Source organism: Lissotriton vulgaris, chromosome 5, assembly GCF_964263255.1.
Source record: "Lissotriton vulgaris chromosome 5, aLisVul1.2, whole genome shotgun sequence".
NCBI classification, from domain to species: domain Eukaryota; kingdom Metazoa; phylum Chordata; class Amphibia; order Caudata; family Salamandridae; genus Lissotriton; species Lissotriton vulgaris.
Window position 1 is genome coordinate 114,024,109 of NC_141693.1, and position 20,899 is coordinate 114,045,007.

The 20,899-nt window shown below is 47.4% G+C and overlaps 1 protein-coding gene across 1 annotated transcript in view; it reads right to left on the bottom strand.

Annotated features, from left to right (window-relative positions):
* The window catches only part of SNAPC4 (small nuclear RNA activating complex polypeptide 4), a 306,571-nt gene that overhangs the window by 242,047 nt on the left and 43,625 nt on the right, over positions 1 to 20,899 (bottom strand). Inside the window, exon 5 of the mRNA XM_086921023.1 lies at positions 3,280 to 3,405. Coding sequence (XP_086777149.1) covers positions 3,280 to 3,405 — 126 coding nt within the window. The remainder of the gene's footprint in view (positions 1 to 3,279; positions 3,406 to 20,899) is intronic.

The following is a 20,899-nucleotide window of genomic DNA, read 5'->3' on the forward strand; positions in this document are numbered from 1 at the left end:
ACACACCATGAAACACCCTGTTTATCAGTAAAAAAGGTGCAAGAAATCTAGTTTGGTGTTATTTCTATTCCATTATTTCTGCTTACCAGTACATCGATCCCAATAACGTAACTATACCAATACTACGAATGTCATTCCATTTCATTATATTTTAAGGTAAGAAAATACTTACTTAAATGTTCATTCAATAGTAAAGAGAAATTAAAATTAATTAAATTAAATAATGCAAAATGTTGATTTTAAAACAGCATTATTAAACGCTTGTGATTGGCGTGTCAGCTTACCTTTTTCAATTAAACAATTTTAATTACATCTCAACATTATTACTTTTTATAAATTTCACTTAATTATTATAATTATTTAAGATCTGTTGAAGTGAAGTAGGACAAGAGTTCCCCATGTTCTTTTAATTTAGCTTATCAACATAAATCTAATCAAATATTTAACATTTAGGGTTGGTGCTAGGGTTAGGTTTAGGGTTAAGATAACCATTAGGGTCAAAGTTAAATTCTGGTTTAGACACATGTAGAGGAGATAAGGTTGAAGAAGTGGGTAGTTTAAAGTGAGGGGACAGCAGGTCAAAATATTAGTTATGTTTTAAATCATCAAAAGCTGGTCAAGATTGTTATATGAAAAGAGACCAGCTAAAGGAATTTCTCTAGTGGATTAATCTCTGTGATGACAATTTCAGATTTGTGGCAAATATAAATAGGGAAATCGTACAGTTTAAGGATATTTGGAAGATGATCAGGGAAGTATCCGGGTGGACCTCTATACCCAACTAACAAAACAAAGTACTCCTCTACATTCCTCAAATTCAACCGAATAGTCAAAAAGAAAGTATTCCCTACAATCAGTTTTTAAGTTTAAAGAGAAACCATATGCTAATATCAGATTTTGGAAATAATGCGGAGAACTGAGCATAGTTCGGAAATACACACCAAAAAAAGATTAAAGCAGCCCTAGTGTAACAATGAATTCAGTACAATCAGGGAAAAAGGCATTTTAGATGGATTATTGTGGAAAAATATGTACCCATGTTTGAGGAAAGTAACCTTGAGAAATTGGGCAAAGCAAGAGAAGTGAACTGGTATATGCCCTCCAATTAGATACATGGCAATTCAGTTTCTATGCGGTAAATGACTGTGTTAAGACTAACACTGCATGTTTCAAGCGGGCCGCCATTTCTGATATAACAAAGTTATCTCACTGCAAGGAGCATAGAAGAGAGAGTCGACACAAGCATGATGATGCATGCTATAACTATCGATCGGGAATCGATATGCCCAGCATTTCGTTTTTGGACTTGGGTTATACGAGGATTAAAAAGTAAGTATGTGTGGCATGATTATTGAAGTCAGTAATGGGGTATCTGCACAGTAATGTAGTAAGGGAGTTAAGTATTTGTATGCACCAAAATCTCTGGAAGCCAGTGAGAGCAACTTTATGGTGTGGCTTTAAGATATGCGCCAAACCTTGTTTTACTAATTAAACCTCTACCGAAGGTTACAAATTAAGTGCCTATGTTGATTTATATTCTGGCAACTCTAAATATATTGGTTTTTTTTTTTAAACAAGTAAGTATATGTAATATTTTTACGTTTACATTTGTTAGTCAAATTATGTCTATACGCGGTCTTTCTATATCGCAAATGTTCTTATTTGGATGATGTTTTATTAATTTCGAGAATGTTAGAGGGAGAATCCAGGCTAAATAATATTGGAGCTAACCCTGCCTTAACTTTCTTTGAGCCTACATGTAAAACCTATATATAGATTTGAAATGCCTGGAAAATCTAAACCAGTTCATGTAAAATTGAGGAAATATACAACGATCTGTACATGAGTTAGTTTGATTCACCAAAAACTGCAGAACCACATATTAAGGTAGGGATATATATATATATATATATATATATATATATATATATATATATATATATATATATATATATATATATATATATATATATATATATATATATATTCAGGTGTACAACTGAAGGCTAGCAGGCTAGCAGGCGCCATTACCTAATTAATTCTTCCTTTGCTATACAGGGTGGCATAACTGAACAGTACTTACTCAGCAGAAAAGCTCATGGTGAGATACAACTTAAAGGAATCAGTTATTGCTATGTAGTAAGTTAATATTTTTGGACATTCTATAAAATCATACGGATGTTCTGTTTTGATTTAGAGGTCTCCTGTACCCAGATGCATATCTGCCCTTTCAATAAACATTTGTTCCTGAAGAATGTACTTTTCATCAATATATTAGCATCGAAACATGCGTTGACCTGAATGTTTGTACCATGACATTTGGGACCACACTTTGTTAGCAGATCCTATAAAGGACCGCATTGGACTATAGATATATTTAAAGACTTGAACAGAACTATCGCTTTACTTGCTTTTAGTAATATGGTGTGTTGACTATGAAAGTGAAGTGTATGTGTATTGTTTTAGAGGGTGTTAGGATATACAAAATATAACTGGCATGTGAATATGATTTATTAACAAAACAGATTATATATATTCTCAATATTTATGTTTTTGCAAATTGGTCATATAAAAAATGTATGTCAGAACTTAAACTATGAAGTCTGTCCATAATGGACTACTTCAAAGAGGTAGAGTGGAATTGTGGTGTTTGTTGTGCTTGGATTCCCCTTCCGGCAACCTCATTAATTCATGGCCCATTAACTTGGGGTACACTTAACTTCATGTTCGAAATCATGGTATGTCAAAATGATGAGGTGGTAGTAACTTTTCTTTTAATTTAAGGGTTAGGTATACTGAAGTGAAGGAATTGACTTGAATGGCAATTCAAAGTTAAGGGCAATGGTTAAAGTAAGGATATTTAGATATATATACGGTGGCTGCCGGGTAGGATGTCAGGGCAGGAAGGATGCTCAGATCACCACAGGAGTGGGTCCATGTCTAATAGATTTGAAAACCGACTTTAATTAGGAGTAACTGAATACGTCCACTGATGTGTTGACTTTTTGGAGTTCTGTTCCTCCCATGTCCTTAAGACAGCAGAACAAGTGAATGACGTGATAGGTTGCTTTAAGGTTTTTTTTTTTTACTCTAATTCTCATAAATACGGACACTAGAACTTGCTGAACAATAAAATAAATTAATGAGTCCTGGGTTAAAAAAATGAATCAGAATTAGACAGAAGCATTTAAATGGAATAAAGTGAATTGATGTTAGCAATTCCCGACAGGCAAAAAGAAGGTAAAAGCTTATCGGGGTACACGGATATGGTATACTCACACATCCCGTCGCGCTATCCTTAAAATACGGCTTCATAAAACGGCCAATGAAGACATGACCTTTCAAATGGTCGTCAAGTTTGGTCTTTCGAATTCTTGGACCAGAAAGCTGCCATAAAATGTCCTCCTACAATAGAAATGTAATTAATTCGTTTTTTTTTTTTTTTTTTTTTTAATATATTTTTATTGCAGAGTTAGAAACCACAGAATACAATTAGTCAACCAGTCCACTCGTGACATCCCCCCCGGGCAACAGTAAAACGTAAATCGTACACAGCCCTTCAGCCCGCATCCCGGAGGCCGGGCGGCATGATACTCCACTCAATAGGAAAACATCACGGTGCGCGTCCCATAGTGACCATGGTTGATATATCGTTTTACGTATCTGCTTTTACCCCCCCACCCTCAACATCGCTCCTGTCAGCCATCTCAGTTGTGTGATCAGTGGTACCGTCCATGTCGGGACCTGCCCCGAGCGCTGTAGGTCTATCATGCCTGGCCGATCCCCCAGCCATTTCTCACTCCGCACAGTACCCTACCGTCCCACTAAACTCAAGGCACCCTAACAGGCAACCAGCTATTGGTTTCCGACCCACCCCAACTCCCATTAACCTACCCCCCCCCGAGGCCCCCCCCCCCCCCCCTGGCAACTGCTAAAGGTGTACGCCTCGTCCCGACGTGTTGGATGGATCCACTACAGTGCAGATTACAATTCCGTTTGTGTTCGCCCCGCAGTGTCCGCTGGCTTAATTCCCACCGTCCTCATCCTCCACCAAAGAATCACGCAAGGCCTGCACCACTAACTCCCATGCACGCGCTGCATCCAAAGCCTTCTCATTCCCAATCTTGACAGCCTGCTTCATCCGGAGCACACTCTCGCTTTCAGACCACCGCAGCAATTCATTCTTCCATCTACGCAGTGACGGCCCACCCCTGGACTTCCAGTGCCAAGATATCTCTCTTTGCGCCAGTATCAGACCCAGATCAATAAATTTGCTCGTCACCCTGGTGTGTTTGGTGTGCGGGAACCAGAGCAGCAGGCATGCCGCCATATCGAATTCCACCTCCCTGTCAGTCACTTCGTTCAGGAGGTCCCCCACCTCCGCCCAGTAGGCCTCCAGGTGCGGGCATCCCCAGAACAAATGGTCCATGTCCGCTCCCGGAGACGAACACCGCGGGCATCGGGCGTCCGGCACCTGAAAGTACCGCTGTATTTTCTCAGGGGTCAAGTAGGCCCTATGAAGCACGTAGAAAGGCACTTGCTGGAAGCGCGCATTTCTCGGGCCTTTCCACGTGCGCCGCAAGATGTGGCCCCACGCCGCGTCCGGTATGGGCCGGCCTACACTCTCCTCCCATTTAGCCTTGAGCCCCTGGAGCGGTTCCAGTCCCTCATTCAGCATCCGGTTGTGGAGGCATGTCACAGCTTTGAACGTGCCCGCCGCCATTACCACATACTGGCACGCCATAGTCGTGGTCGGTTCCATGAGCCCCCCTTTCCAGTGCTTCTGTATAGCAGCCACCACCGCCGCGTGGAGGAGGAACCCCCCGTCGGGCAGCCCGAACTGCTCCCGAAGCGCTTCAAACAGTACTAGAGCCCCATCTACGTACAGGTCACCCACCACCTGTAGGCCCGCCTCCTCCCAATCCAGCAATGGGGACCAATCTCCCCCGTGCGGCAAGGCCGTCAGCATACCGATCGGGATCTCTGGTGCATAAGGCCGCGTCGCCTTCGCTCTTCTAAGGCTCCTCTGCCAGCACAGCCGGAGTGTTCGTTCCACCATAGTGAGGCCCCGTAACTAGAGTCTCTGCTGCATGACAATATAGGACAGCACATGGCGTTGTATTCCCCGGTCTCGGTCCTCCTCCGGGCCCCTAAACACCCTAGCCATGTTCTGCGTGAGGACCTGTAACTGCGCCGCCAAATAATACAGCTCAAAATCGGGCACAGCCATACCTACTTCTATCTTAGGGCGAAGTAGCGTGCTCAGCGCCACTCTACGGCGGCCATGCCCCCATAGGAAGCCGATAATCATTGTCCTCAGGTCTCTAAAGATCCCTTGAGGAATCCAGATAGGCAACGTCCGGAAGTAGTACAGGAAGCGGGGGAGCGCCACCATTTTTTCAAAGAGCAATCCTACCCAGAACCGTCAGCGGGAGGGTTGACCAGAAGGACATGCTGCCCCTCAGTGCCCGGACACATCGACCAATGTTGCCCTCCAGTAGATCCGCAGTCGCGTGATAGATGCGGACTCCCAGATAGGTGAAACAAGATGGTTCCCAGACCACCCCCAGATCGCGACCAGGGTTGGGCGACCCCGCTCTCAGCGGAAACACACAGGTCTTTGCCCAGTTGACCTTAAGGCCCGATAGCCGGCCAAACTCCGATAGCAGGTCCATCGCTCCCTCCAGGGCCCGCGCCGTGTTGTCGAGGTACAGGAGCAGGTCATCCGCATATAACGATATATAATGCTGCTGCCCGCCGCTGGCTATCCCCGCGTATCTATCACCCGACCTCGCATGGACCGCCAAAGGCTCCATTGCCAGAGCAAACAATAGGGGGGACAGGGAGCACCCCTGTCGCGTGCCCCTGCCCACCGGGTATGCCGCAGACACCAGACCGCCCAAGCGCACCCTCGCCGTCGCCGAGGCATATAAGACCCTCGTCCACCTGCGGAACCCCTCTCCCATGCCAAACCTCGCTAACACTCCATCCAGGAAAGACCATTCTAGACTATCAAAGGCCTTCTCGATGTCCACGGACAGGACCGCCGGAGCTCCTTCCCCATCCAAGATGGCGTCCATTATTCCCACCAGGCGGCGAATGTTCAGCGCCGTGCTCCTCGTGGGTATAAACCCCGCCTGATCCCTGTGCACCAGGCCCGTCATGTGTGGGGCTAGTCTGGTGGCCAGGATTCGGCTCAGGATCTTGTAGTCCACCGTCAGCATGGACAGCGGGCGATAGGATCTTACATCCGTTGCGTCCCTGCCAGGCTTTAGGAGCGGTACAATCAAGGCCTCTCGCATGGACCCAGGCAGACCCCCTGCCTCAAAAGCCTCCGTGTACACCACCAGAAGCCTGGGAGCCAGGCTATCGACATACTGTTGGTAAAATTCAATCGGCAATCCGTCCACCCCGGGCGTTTTATTACGGGCCATATGTTTAATGGCCACCCGTATTTCAGTGAGCGTGATCGGGCCGCCCAGCTCCTTCGCGTCCTCTTCGTCCAGGACCGGGAGCTGCCTCTCCCCTAGGTACTCTGCTATTTCCTGGACCCCCACTCCCAGCTGACTCTGGTATAAATCCTGATAGTACGCCCTGAAACATTCCAACACCGCTGCCTGGGAGTACACCATCTCCCCCCGCGCATTGATAATGCTAAGGACCGGGCAGCCCCTAAGTTCCGGGTTAGCTAGTCTGGCCAAGAGGGTGCCCACCTTGTCCCTTTCTGCATGTGCTCTTATAACATACTGCCTGTAGTCATAACACCTCAAACGTTCTGTCTCGGTGGCGACCACTTCCTTCGCTTCCAATAACTGGGTCTGCAAGTCCGGCCTTGCCGGCCTGCGGCGCTCCAAACCCCTCAAAGTCTCTTCCGCTTTCATGAGTGCATTCAACACAGTCGTGCGAGCATTCGAAAACCTACCCAGACACACCCCTCTCACCACCACTTTCATTGCATCCCATTCAGTGGATCTACTCGTAGCCGTGCCCTCATTCACACCAAAATAGCTGTCAATGCCTTGCTGGACAGCGTCGCTGAATACAGAATCCTCCAGCGCCTCCGGACGAAGCCGCCATGTTGGTATCGCTGAGCGCTCCCGCTGCCACTGTACCAATAGGGGGTTATGATCCGGGATGGTCCTAGCCAGGTACTCCGTATGGGAAATCAATGGGGCTAGGGACCCACCGCAGAGCACCGAATCTATTCTGACATGCAGGTCGTGGAGAGCAGAGTAAAAGGAATAATCCCTGATGTCTCTGTGCTGCTCCCGCCAAACATCCAGCAACCCCCATCTATCCTGCCAGTCCTTCCTGTGCATGGCCAACCTGCGTACCGGGGAGTCTACCAGGGGGGGATGGGACCTATCCAAAGCCACATCCGTGATCGAATTGAAGTCCCCCCCTAACACTATCGGGCCCGCCAGGAAAGAGGCCAAGGACCCAGAGAGACCATCAAAGTATCGAGCCTGATCAGTTTTCGGTGCATACACACAGCAGAGAACCACATCCCTCCCTTACAGCCTCCCCTCCACCGCCACGAACCGCCCATCAGGGTCCACCACTTGGTTCAGCACTTGAAATGGTATCCCCGCCCTCACCCAGATCAACACCCCTCTGGCATACGCTGAGTAGGTGGTGCCAAACACCTGGCCCCGCCATCTTTTTTGCAATGCAGCGCACTCTTTTTTGGTTAGATGAGTTTCCTGTAACATAGCAATCTGAACCCCCCTACGCACCAGGTATGCGTGCACTTTGTGACGTTGAACCATAGTTCGCAGCCCCCGGACATTCCACGTCAGGCATTTCAAATTAGGTAATGTCCCCATTCCAACATCGATCAGTCCGAGTCAAATAACAAAGGTTCACAGCCCCCCCAATGCAGTTGCCCCCCCCAAACACTCCCTGAACAGAAAAACACCCCGAACCCCACTCCCCAGGACAGAGCACAAAAACACAACGTCAGCCCCCATCCAAACCTTGAACCAACTTCCTACTCCCTTACTCTGTGGTCTCCACCACAGTAGGCCTTAAGGGCCCAAGGGGGGTGAGTCACCGCCGACCCCAGCTAGCGGAGCCCGCGCCCCGCACCTTCATCCCCTACTAAGCGCACAGCCCCCCTTCCCGGCCACCCGCTCATCACCAACAGGATACCACCCTACCATGAAGTCTCGATCAAGTCCCAAAACAGTCTCAGCCGCAAAATATTCCATCAGATGTCTGGGGGGTCACTATCGGCCCCTTCGAGCTTTCCGCCTCTGAGAGATCGTCTCCCGTTCTGCTGCCTTCCCCGCCTGAGTTCGTTTCTGGCAGTTCACTGTTCTGTTGCGACCCCGTAATGGCCGCCGTCGCTGCGAGCGCATCCCTCTTCTCCGCCGCCATTTGAGCCTCCAGTTTCTCCCGCTGGCGCCTGTTGCGGGACCTGATGCGCTGCGATTGCCTAATCCGGGGTGGCTTAGGCTGATCTCGCCTGCTTTTATGCGACCTGTCCGTCCCCGCTCTATACGACTCCAGCCATTGCCAAACTTCGTCCGGAGTCTGAAAAAAGTGCGTAGTGCCATCCAGTATGATCCGCAGCTTGGCCGGGTAGAGCAAGGAATATTGGATGCCTTCCTCCCGGAGCTCCTTCTTCACCGCTAGGAACGATGCCCTGTTCTTCTGGACCGCCTGGGTGTAGTCCGGGAAAATCGTGACCCTACTGTTTTCCACCTCATATGGGCCCGACGTCCTAGCCCGCTGGATGAGGAGATCCCGGTCCTTGTAGTGGAGGAGCCGCACCACCATCGGTCGGGGGGGCGGCCAAGCCCAGGCGGGCGAGCATGGGTACCCGGTGGGCTCGCTCCAGAGTGAAGAAAGGAGTAAGCCCCTCCGGTGCTACCACTGTGCGGAACCAGTTCTCCATGTAGGCCACTGCATCCTCCCCCTCAATCCGTTCCGGCAGGCCTGCGACCCGCACGTTGTTCCATCTATTGCGGCCTTCGGCATCCTCCGCCCGTCGTTCCAGCGAGTCCAACCGGGCCAATATATCCGTGATCTTGTGTTCCGCGGTCACCACCGATGGCTTCAGGTCCAGTAACAGCTGGTCATGGTCCTTGACCCTATCCGCCAGCTTCGCGTGGTCCGCTCGCAATAGCCCCAGTCCTGTGGCCACTTGGGCAATGTCGTGGTGCAGCGCCTCCTTGGTCGAGGTGATCGCATCGAGTATGGCGTCCAAACGTCGGTTCAGCCGCTGCTCCTGGTCCAACTCCGGCGAGGGAATCTCGCCCATCCGAGTTGATGTCGCCGGGTCCCCCTCAGCGCGCTCCTCAGCCATCAGCCCTCCAGCCGCCGCCATTCCAGGGTACTGCATCACAGGCCCAAGAGCCCGTCTAGTTTCAGCACTCGTAGTTCAGTGCCAACTCCCCGGCAACGAGCAGTGTCCAATGTCGCCGCCGATGCCCTCAGGATCGATGACCAGCTTGGCGGGCTCTGTTCAGCCGGCCCCCTCGGAAGCCCGAGGGGGGAAGGATAGATCTAGAGACGTCGGCCAGTGAGGGTCCCCAAGGTCTGGGCGGGGCGAGTTACTGACCCCTGATCTCTGGATCCAGCACCGCTGGTCCTAGTGTCTCGAACTATTGGTTGCAGGGCCTCCTGCCAGTCGGCGACATCTCGGCCCAAAGCTGAAATCCGGGGCCGCCCGACCTCCTCGCCGCCATTTTCTTCTCACTCTCGGCAACACCTCGGCCGTCACCTCAACTCGATCTCCTCGGGCCAGCAGTCCCCCAGCGACTCTCCGATCGTGCCCGGCTGTCCCCTTACACTTCAGAGGGCAGGAGCGTCGTCTCCGGGTCGCCCAGGGTACCGAAAACAGGAGAATTAGCGGGATTCCGCGCGGAGCTGCGAGCTCACGCCGCCATCCCGATCGGCGTCCAAGCCACGCCCCCCTTATTTCGTTTTTACTATGTCAAACAGTCATGTATTCAAATGCTGTAGGAGAGGTTTTTCTTTTCAGTCAAAAAATGAAATATTAGTCCAACTGGACTGGTTAGGACTTTGGTCCACTCGTTCGTTTCCTCAAGCTGAAATGACAACCATCATTTGCCAACACTCCTACAATGAATAGAGTTGAAAAAAAATGTAAGCACCACTTTGCTGATTCATGCACGTAAATGTTATTTTCTGCTATAATCAGTAGTGTAGCAAGGGGGCACGAGTTTTGGGGGTAGTGATAGCTCCCCCCCACTCTTACCTGCGGCCGTCAGACGCAAAGGACCTTCGCCACCAACACAACCCCTCCCCCGAACTCCGCTCTCACCTGCGGCCGTTGCAGGCCAGTGAACGCTCTGACCGCCACTCACAGGCAGCAAAAGGTCTGGCTACACCACTGAATATAATACTTAATATATGTGCTCAAAATTACATTCTATGGTTTCTACAAGCTTAAACTTTATTCCTTATAGGCAATGACATTTTTCTGAAAATACTGTAATATTTTTCACCCCACTAAAAAAACTATTTAGTCTGCATAGCGCTAGTCTAGACTAATTTAGCTAATAAATTATTTTCAATGAGTATATAAAAAATGCTTCAAATATATCTTTCTTGTAAGAATAATGTATTGCTTCAAAATGATAAATCAATTCAGTATTACACTTACCAAAAACCTTTTACATTTGTGCCTCTTTATCCAGTTTTAGATTAATCATGTAACAAGTGCACATTGTAGGAAAGTGCCTTTTTGACATGGTCATCCCCACTTTGTATCAGGTAATTGATGCAATTTTGACTGAAGTGCACTGGTTTTCTGCTATCCAGGTCTTAAGTGCTAGATCTTTCCCCCCAAAACGATTCAATTGTTCCCCCAATTGACAAGGCCTTTAGCACCCCTGTAAGCCCCTAGCAAATGTTACCCCTGGTACCTAGGGCATGTGTCCTAAAGAAGGTCTCTAAGGGTTGCAGCATATACTGTGCCACTCTAAAGGACCCCCTCACCATACTCATGCAAACTGCCATTGCAGGTTACGTGACATGGTACAGACAAAAGTGCACCTTTTTGTACCATGCCTGCAGGCACTGCATGCAATATATGTAAGTCACCCCTACAGCAGGCTTTACAGCCCTAAGGCAGAGTGCATTATATTACATGTGTGGACATCTACATGAGCATATACGCCCCTGTGATGTCTACATGAGCATATATGATCCTGTGATGTCTAAGTCGACTCATAGACATTGCCAGTACATAAAGATATGTACTGGAAACTGCTGAACACAAGTTCCCCAGTGGCATGATGATTTCACTGAAACCAAGAACGTTTGGTATCAAACATCTCATATTATTAAACCCACACTGATTCCAGTGATGGATTCATTAATACATGCACCCAGAGGGTGCCTTAGAGTTACCCCTTGAAAACCTACTGGTCCACTAGTGTGCTGGCTGTCTGGTCCAGTACAGCCTGTTACCACAGGCACGTTTCTGACCCCTGGAGGTGAGGGCCCTGCTCTCGTAGATCAGGAACAATGCCTGCTCTTGCAGGAGGTGTTGACACTTCCTCCAAACAGAATGACTAGCAATCAAAGTCTCAAGGCTGGATGCCTCAGAGCCATGCCGCCTTTGATATGCAACACCAGCATCCCCCAGACCTGTGAAAAGCCACCCCCTGCCCTAAGGCCCATTTGGCACAAGGACAGAAGCAAAATTAGTATGCAAAGTAGGCATGGAGCACACTCAGGACAGTCACAACCCTGACCTGCCTGACGTGCCCCACTCGAGGAAAATTCTGCCATCTTGGTGATGGAAGAATTTTGGAAACTGGGACAGGGTTATGCCCACCTCCCACAGGAAGTGGTCATAAGGGGGTGTATTGACCCCAAGAGTAGGTAGCCCATTGTCTACGTCTCTCCACTCCCCTAACACCCCTAAATTTAGTATTTATGGAGCTCCCTGAATCCAGAACTTCAGATTCCATTGACTGAAAAGAAGAAGAGGACACTGAAGAGCCGAACCCTCAAGAACTGAAGACTGCTGTGGATTTTTGGCGTCAACCCTGCCTGCTGCACAGAGATTCGACAATTGCAAAGCTGCAGCTGTACATCCTCCACAAGCCCCAGAGGGTAGCCAGCACTTCGCCCAGCAGCCAGCATCTGCCTTGGAGGAGAGGAGCTACTACCGTGCAGCCTGCAGGCACCGACCCCAACGTCCGATTTAAAGGCACTGCTGTTCACCGGGTCCATCGAACAGTAGAAGCCCAGGAGAAGTACAGAGCAGGACTTTTATGAGCCTTCCTGCACCAATACTCAGGGTACTGGACCCTTGCCACGAACAACGCTTGTTGAAAGTCCAATCTGGAATCAAACAACATCATCGACGACCAGCCACTGAGAGACATCAGTACCACAGAGGCCAGAACCGAGATTGGCCCAGTTGTCCCCCTTGCTTGTCCTGACCGACACCAGTGAGGGCCTTGACACATGAGAACCATCGGACCTCAAACATTCTGCACCGGAGTTGCCAGGCCTAAAGAAACCAACTGCTCCTCGTGCTTCCTGTACCCTCACGGCTGAAGTCCGCCATTGGGTGCTTCCGGACTTGTCCCCTCTCGCAGCCTTCCAGGTGGCCCCCACCTTCCTTCTACCATGCCGTGTGCAAGGCCAACAACCCTCCCAGCACTTCTGCACCCGGACTCACCAGGACAGATACAGCCGATCCACTGGTAGAACTTTGGTCCTTGTCCCCCTACAACCTCACAACTGAAAAGGGTCCTATGGAAACACCTTGCAAGTATATGTACGCAGTAAATGTTCTACCTCCCATGGGAAAGCATTACCCGTAAAAACGCGCGGTTGGTTAACTGTGCAAAACCTGTAAAAAGCCTATCACAAATAAATACTTATCCGATAACTAAGTTCTAGGGTTCAACATATATATAAAAAATATATGTTATTTTTCTAAATTAATGTGGGTCTCCAGTTTGAGTGTGTGTCTCATTTATTAACTCCGTGTGTGCAACAAATGTCTAACACTCCTCTCTGATAAGCCTGAGGAGGCTCGTCCACAGTACCCTAGATAGCGCACTTTGGGATAGCTAGAGCAAGCCCCTGTCCACTTATAAGTGATACCTAGAATCTTTACACAGCATACCTCATTTTGGTATACTTTATACAGAGCCAGCTTCCTACACATACTGAGTGGCACAGTCTTCACATACATGATCTGATAATGGGCAGTGGACGCAATTATTTACTCATTGTTGAAAAGTGAGTTTCAAGGCATGACTCCTACTTTGCTCACTGTTGCTATCAGACACCCTTCTGGATCTAGTTCACGTCCCACTGCAACCATGTGAAGAATCAGCAGTTTCGATATCCACGCCAGTACGGATACCGGCTACGTTAAAGGATTGAGTTATCAGACCAATCACATTATCGTGTTTTAAAATTAACACGCTCGGACCCATATCCTGCCGCATTGAAGAGATCTACATATATTGAGTCCTGATACCAGCCAGGTCATACATGATATCTTCTCTTCTGTTAGAAACCGTTCGTGATAACCTATATGCAGGATATAGGTGGGCTTCCCTGCACCACTCTTGATTTTCTCTAAGATTTTTAATCATATATTCACAACCTGCAAGAGAAGTTTCTTCCTTTGGTTTCTATCAGCCCTCATATTGATCACCCTAAAAATTCTCCAAAGCGCGACCTCCTTATCAAGTCCAGAGGTCCTTCGCTGCAAGAATACCCACATATTTTTTTTAAAACTACAAGTGTATGGGTGGCTACTCCTGACGAAGACACTCTGTGTCGAAACGCGCGTCGAAGATTTTACTTGTGCCACTTAACATTATTAGATTTGTTTTTAGAAGATTATTTCTCATAATATGAAATAATAATGTCATTAGAAATGTGTTTTTAACAGAATGCTAATGTACTTTGTTTTCTTGATTAAAGATTGTTATATATTTTATTTCTTTGAACTCATTCATCTTTTTGTAATTGTGTTACAATTATAAATGTGTGAATTTTAAGTTGCTTGGGAACGATACCTTCCACCGTGTCAGCAGTTTCTTAGGACACACCATTATTAAGAACAATTAAGGGGCAATTTATAACCATTTTGTCCTTCCTCTACATGCTACTACTCACACAAAGGTCTACAGCCAGAGAACACTCAAACATGTGTCCTCAAATGGAGTCTGTGCTTCAAACGTCATGTGGGATCACAGCCAACCCTAACTCCCACCTTGCAACATACTCCTCCAGTAGTGACTGTATTCCCTCAAAAGTCTCACATTTCATGGACAGCTGGGAGGTATTGGCACCTATATTCTCCAGGATGTGCTTTCCAGGCACAACCAGTTCTCCCAGTCAGTCTTTTTCCCCACAAATCCCTTGAAACGAATTTGATCTTTTATGTTCCCAAGTGACTGGCTTGCTTTTCTTATTCACTGTTTGTTTAAACAAGTTCCCCTCCCACTTTAACGTCATCATGGCCTGGCTTGTTGGTTTCTGCCACCCTCTGAGTTGGCACATCCAGTGGTTCACATCCATCCAACAAAGTGCCTGATCCAGTCTTTCTCACTCCAGATTAAACCAATAGGCTCTGTCAACTCCATTCAGTGCAGTGGGTGTCTTTATCTCCAGGGTAGAGGTGCCCCGCAATCTTCTGGCCATTGCCTCTTCGCTCGCTCCTTAGAGCGCGGATTGCCTTGGGCAATCCAGGGAAACTAAAGCATGCAAACTGCAATGGTGACAAACTAGCAGTCAGTAGCTCTGCAATTTCTGTCTGTCTTTCATAGCCTCAGAGAAACTATGTTTAGAAAGGTGCCTCCACAGTGCCAGTAAAACCTGCAGTTTTATTAGAATATGAAGCAGCAATTTTGGTCTGCACTGCCCACTGTGCTGTTTGATGCAACCCTCTTGCTTAGAAGGTTGTTTTATCGAGCACATTTTTATCTCAATGGCAGATCCTGATGAGGACTTCCTTCATGTTCAGCGTCTGGCCATGCCAATTTCCCATATCAAATTTGTAAGGGGAATAGGTAGAATAAATGTACTAGTACTGAATTTAAATAAAAAATAGTTGGTCAAAGTTAGTAGTCATCCTGAAAAATCAGGCCAGCGCCCAGTCCTGGAGCAAAGTTGAACATTAATAGCTTATGGGCTCTTAAAAAAGCTGACAGCCAATATGGCACTGCCTGGCTTAGGAACAATTAAGACTCCACCTCCAAGCCATGTGGAGTAGAGGTCAGCACAGCAGTGGTAAGGTATGCCAATACCTGCCCCACACTACAAAGTCCAAGATGGCGCCACCATTAAACAGGAATACTATCACTACAGCACAGCTGTGGGCTTGTGAGACAGGCACCACTGGTAAGGAGGCAAAGAACATAGGCTCACCATAAAATATATGTAAAAGAAACAAACCCCAAGACTGATTCATGGTTCAGATATTTCAAAAGGCAGAACAAATTTGCTATGCCTCATAACTACTGGTTGTATCCTCACCCAGTGCGTGCCCTAGTGTACTTCCCTGCGATTACCAACCTTCATCTCCACAAACGAATGCCCTTTACAGTGTTACTAACCCAAATGTCTAGAGCCTACACCAACAGAGATCAATTACTACTGCCACTGGAAATCTCATGCTTCCCATGACCTAGGATTTAAACAAGAGTGCCAGAATGAAACAAATCTGACAGGAGGTTTTGATTAATTTTCACTGGATGTTTCTCAAATTTTTTTAATTTCACGATTGTACATTGGAAGCAGGATTGCGTTTTGAGAAAAAACACTTTCTTGTTGCACTCTTCTTGTGGTGTCTTAATTTGCGATACTATAATATATAACTCTCAGCAACACAAGGCTGGTTAGACGAGTACTCCTTCGCGCGCACTGTTTTAAAATTGTTTTTATTTATCTCAATTTTAAACTGTTTAATTTTATGTAACCCATTGCTGCTTTGTTCTTACTTGCAATTTTGCACAACCGCATAGCTGTTTTGTACAGTCCCCGGTCCGCCGCGGCATTTGCAGTTTGAGCGGAGGGACGAGGTAGTCTAGTTGTTGCCAAAGGCAAGCCCGTCTGCGCCTGGCCGTCGCCTTCCGCCTGCCACTCTGCCCGTTTGATATCAGATTTTAACCAGCTTATCTGCATTTGCTTGGTAATTTTTAAAGACATGACTATCTTAAAATATTCAAGCCAGGAGCTCCATTCCTCAATAGATGCCCCCTACCCGAACAACATAATGATCGCCCCAGACCGGTGATATCATGGCGACCCACGATGGTCTATTCTCGGTCCCAGTAAGCCACAATTCAGTGGATAACAACGCTTCTGTTCATAAACCTAATAACGTAAGAGGGGTCTATTGCAAAGCTCGATCACTTTCTAAACATGCCCTTGAAATTTGGGCACTACTTGACTTTGAGAAGCCAGATCTCTTTATCACGGAAACCTGGCTTCACGAGTCCTCCACGGTTAACATCTCTCTAGCCTTTCCTCACAATTATAAGCTGGCTAGAGTGGATAGAAATGATAAGAGGGGCGGGGGTTTAGTCATTGCATTTAGAGCTAATACCAACCTCACTATAATTGACACGCTCAGGGCAAAATGGGCAGAAATCTGCATTTTTAACAGCCTATCTAAGGGATCTTGAAACGGTGCTATACTCTATCGCCCCCTGGTAGTAAAACTCACTTTTCGCGTCGTCTCACGGAGATGATCGCTCCATACGTACTGGCGGCTGATAATTTTCTTCTTTTGGGAGATTTTAATTATCATATTGATCTCCCTAATGACCCACATTCAATTGATCTCATATCCAGCCTAAGCACCTTAGGGCTAAAACAAATTGTGAACAGTCCTACTAACATAGCCGAACACACTTTAGACCACCTATTTACCAACTCATCCAATATAAAGGCTGATTTACCTTTACCTGTTATCTGGTCATACCTGTTGAAATTTGATATCACAGTAATATCTACCCACCATAAGGCGCTGCTACAGAACTAATATGGCGCAGGCCCAGGAACAAAATTAGTCTGGAATCTTTTACCGCACATTTTATAACTCCTCCGCTGTCTAATTTGAACCATCCCAATGAAGCAGCGAATCTGCTGGAGGTTGCTATCTGTCAAGCCCTTGACAAAATTGACCAACGAAACAAGTTAAACGTTCTCACAAACACTCACCTTGGTTCACTCCAGAATTAAGAATTGCCAAAATAGCAGCCAGGAAGGCTGAACGTAAATGGAGACACTCAAAAAGCCTTATTGATCGTAATAACTATAAGTTACTACACAAGTGTTATCTAGATCATATCGCCTTGGCTGAAAAAAAAGTCCTGGGGGAAACAATCAACAAAGCGTCCAACTCTCAAAAAGAGCTGTTTAAGATTCTGAAAGAATTTACAAATCCTGCTTCTCTTCAGTCCCCATTAACGGCCTCACAGGAGTGGATTGACTCCCTATCTACTTTTTTTGTAGAAAAAATTGATAGTATTTATAGTCAGTTATATTCAGAAACCAGGCAACACTTGTTCCTTGTTGGATTCTACTCTTAATGAATTCTCTGAATTTACAATGGAAAAAGTTACTTTGGGATTCAATCGGGTGAAATCTGGCTCCCCCCAATGATCCAGCCTCCCCTCAGGTTTTATCAAAAATTAGTCTAGCTATCATTCCCAGCTTAACCTTACTTTTCAATCTCTCGTTATTACATTCTTCGGTACCTGTTAGCTGTAAGGAGGCTATGGTTAGACCTATTCTAAATAAGCCCTCATCAGACACTGAACAGGCAAATAAGTATTGACCAATTTCCCTCCTCCCTTTGTTTGGTGAAATCTTGGAGTCACTGATAAATGGGGAATTGACCAAACACCTGGAGAACAACAATGTGCTAGATCCCTCTCAGTCTGGATTTCGGGCTTTTCACAGCACCGAAACGGCCCTACTAGAAGTGGTGAACAGCAATAGATTATCTCTGGATAACCGTAACTCTGCCATCCTGGTCCTCCTCGATTTGTTGTCTGCCTTCGAGACCATCGCCCACAGCATCCTTTTGGAGCGCCTACGGGAGTCGGGTGTCGGAGGCTCTGCATTAGCCTGGCTCAGGTGCTATCTAAGTGACAGTTCGTCCAGAGTTCAAATCGGTGCCTAGACTTCCAAGAGTCAATTCATCAACAGGGGTGTCCCTCAGGGATCCATCCTGAGCCCCACGCTCTTTAATTTATATGTATCCCCCCTGGCGAAAGTCATTAAGACCCTTGGCTTCAACACTTTGTCGTACGCAGATTATACGCAGTTGTTAATTACTCTCGGCCCAGACATTGCTGATAACAAACATAGATTCAGGCAATGCATGTTGGACATAAACAACGGGATGCTAACTAATAACCTCCAACTAAATATAAATAAAACAGAAATTGTTCTTTTCGGTGACGCCCAATCGATATGGACAAACAACTGGTGGCCCACTACCTTAGGTACCTGCCCCTCTCCAAAGGAAAGAACTCGTAACCTTGGAGTAATAATTGAACATAAACTCTCTGTGCGGGAGCATGTCAATCATGTTGCGTGCACTTGCTATGGGCTGATGCGTGCTCTCTGTAAAATTTTTAAATGGGTCCCATTGCCATCCGGAATGCCACTGAACCAGGGATTAATCATTAGCCAATTAGACTACGGCAATGCCCTACTCGCATCCATTAACGAAGAACACCTCTCTAAGCTCCAGGTTGTTCAGAACACAGCAGCTAGACTAGTTTTAAACCTTCCCTCTCGTTCCCCCTCTGCTCATAGCCTAAAAATCCTCCACTGGCTACCTATTAAGAAGCTGATTGATTTTAAAATCTGTTGTCGTGGAATGTAATGGAATGAGGATTTGTAGAGCGCGTTGGCGACCCAGGGGCGTCCCAGCGCTGTAGGGAACTTGAGCTAATCCGGAGGGGTAGGAAGAGGGAGGCTAGGTTTTGGTTTTAAACAGAGGTTTTGCTGAATAACCAGGTTTTGAGAGTTTTTCGGAAGGTGAGGAGGTTGGGTTCGGCTCTGAGATTGAGAGGGAGGGAGTTCCAGATCTTGGCCAGGTTGTAGGAGAGCGAACGACCACCACATCTGGCCTTCCTGATGCGTGGTACTGAGGCGAGGTAGGAGGTCGCAGATCTGAGAGAACGCGTGGGCTGGTAGGTTTTCACAAGGGGAGAGTTAATGGGGGGGCCTGTTCCCCAGTAAGAGCGGTGTGGGGGTGTGCAATGCACATGCTCTTAAACTCGATTCTAGATCTCACCGGGAGCCAGTGAAGATCTCTCAGTCTGGCTCTTACTGACGTTCGGCGGGGGATATCCAGAAGAATTCTTGCTGCGCAATTTTGAATAACCTGGAGTCTGTTGATTGTGGATTGGGGTGCTCCAAGATATAAGGCATTTCCACAGTCGAGGCGGGAGAGGATCAGTCCTTGAACCACGATGCGTCTCGAATGGAATGGAAGCAAAGGGAGAATTTTGCGGAGCAGTCTCATCAGGCCAAAACAGGTCGCAGCTAGCTTAGTGGCCTGATGGTTGAAGGACAGAGTGTGGTCAAGCCAGATCCCCAGGCTCTTGATTTGCTCCTTGGGTTGCGGGGGGTTGCCTAAGCAGGAGGGCCAGATGGGGTCGATGGTTTTGGCGATGTTATTACCCAGGAGCATTATCTCAGTTTTTTCCCCATTAAGCCTAAGACAAGAGCTGGACATCCAGGTGGCGACTGCTTCCAGACTTTTGTGTAGGCTGTGTTGAGAGTTTAGGGGGGGTCCAGAGATACCACTAGCTGCGTCTCGTCCGCATAGGAGACGATCTTCACGCCAAATGGGCGGACATCAGCTAGGGGGCGCAGGTAGACATTAAAAAGGGTGGGACTCAGGGACGAGCCCTGAGGCACTCCCAATTAAGTGGTCTACTGGCAGAGGTGAAGTCTCTCTCAAAAACCTTGAAGGATCTGTCAGTCAGAAAGGAACTCATCCAACTGAGGGCGGTCCCGGTCACTCCTATTTCTCCAAGACGATGGAGTAGGATGTTATGATTGACAGTGTCGAAGGCGGCACTTAGGTCGAGTAGGACGATGGCCGTAGAACCGCCATCGTCCAGGATCCTTCGTGCCTCCTCCGTCACTGCAATCAATGCCGTCTCCGTTCCGTGACGGGGCCTAAAGCCGGTCTGAGAGGATTCGAGGATGTTATTGACTTCTAAGAAGTTGGTGAGAACGGAGTAGACATGCTTCTCGAGGAGTTTACTGAGCCATGGCAGGAGGGAGATGGGACGGTAGTTGGCGGGGTTAGATGGGTCGAGATTGGTTTTTTTTAGAAGGGCTTTGACCATTGCTCTTTTCCATAGGGAAGGGACGATCCCAGTACGGAGTGAGGAATTGAGCAGGTCTAGAATAATAGGCGAGATCAAAGGTGTGATCTGTGTGAGTGTACTGGGGGGAGCAGGGTCGGCGGGTGATCCAGATTTGACCTGTCCCATAAGTCTCTCCAAATTAGTAAGTTCTAAAGGAGGAAAGCTGTTCAGATCCTGGAGAGGGACTGGTGGGCTACCTGTGTTGACGAAATCTGTGGGTGGAGTGACGAGGAGGGGGAAAGAGGAGTTGATCGTTTCAATTTTCTGGTGGAAAAACTCAGCTATTTCCTCGCAATGGGCCTGAGTATTGTTGTGGTCCTTCGGTGGTTCCGGAAGTTGTAGAAGGGTTTTGGCTATTCGATAGATTTCTTTGGGTTTGGACGTTGCGTTTTCAATCTTGAGTTCGAAGTATTTAGCCTGGGCCTGGTGAATTTCCGTTTTGTAGTTTTTGATTGCTGTTCTATAGCATGATTTATCTGAAGGGAGGTAGCTGAGGCGCCATTTCCTCTCCAGTCGCTTACATACACGTTTTGCCTCTCATA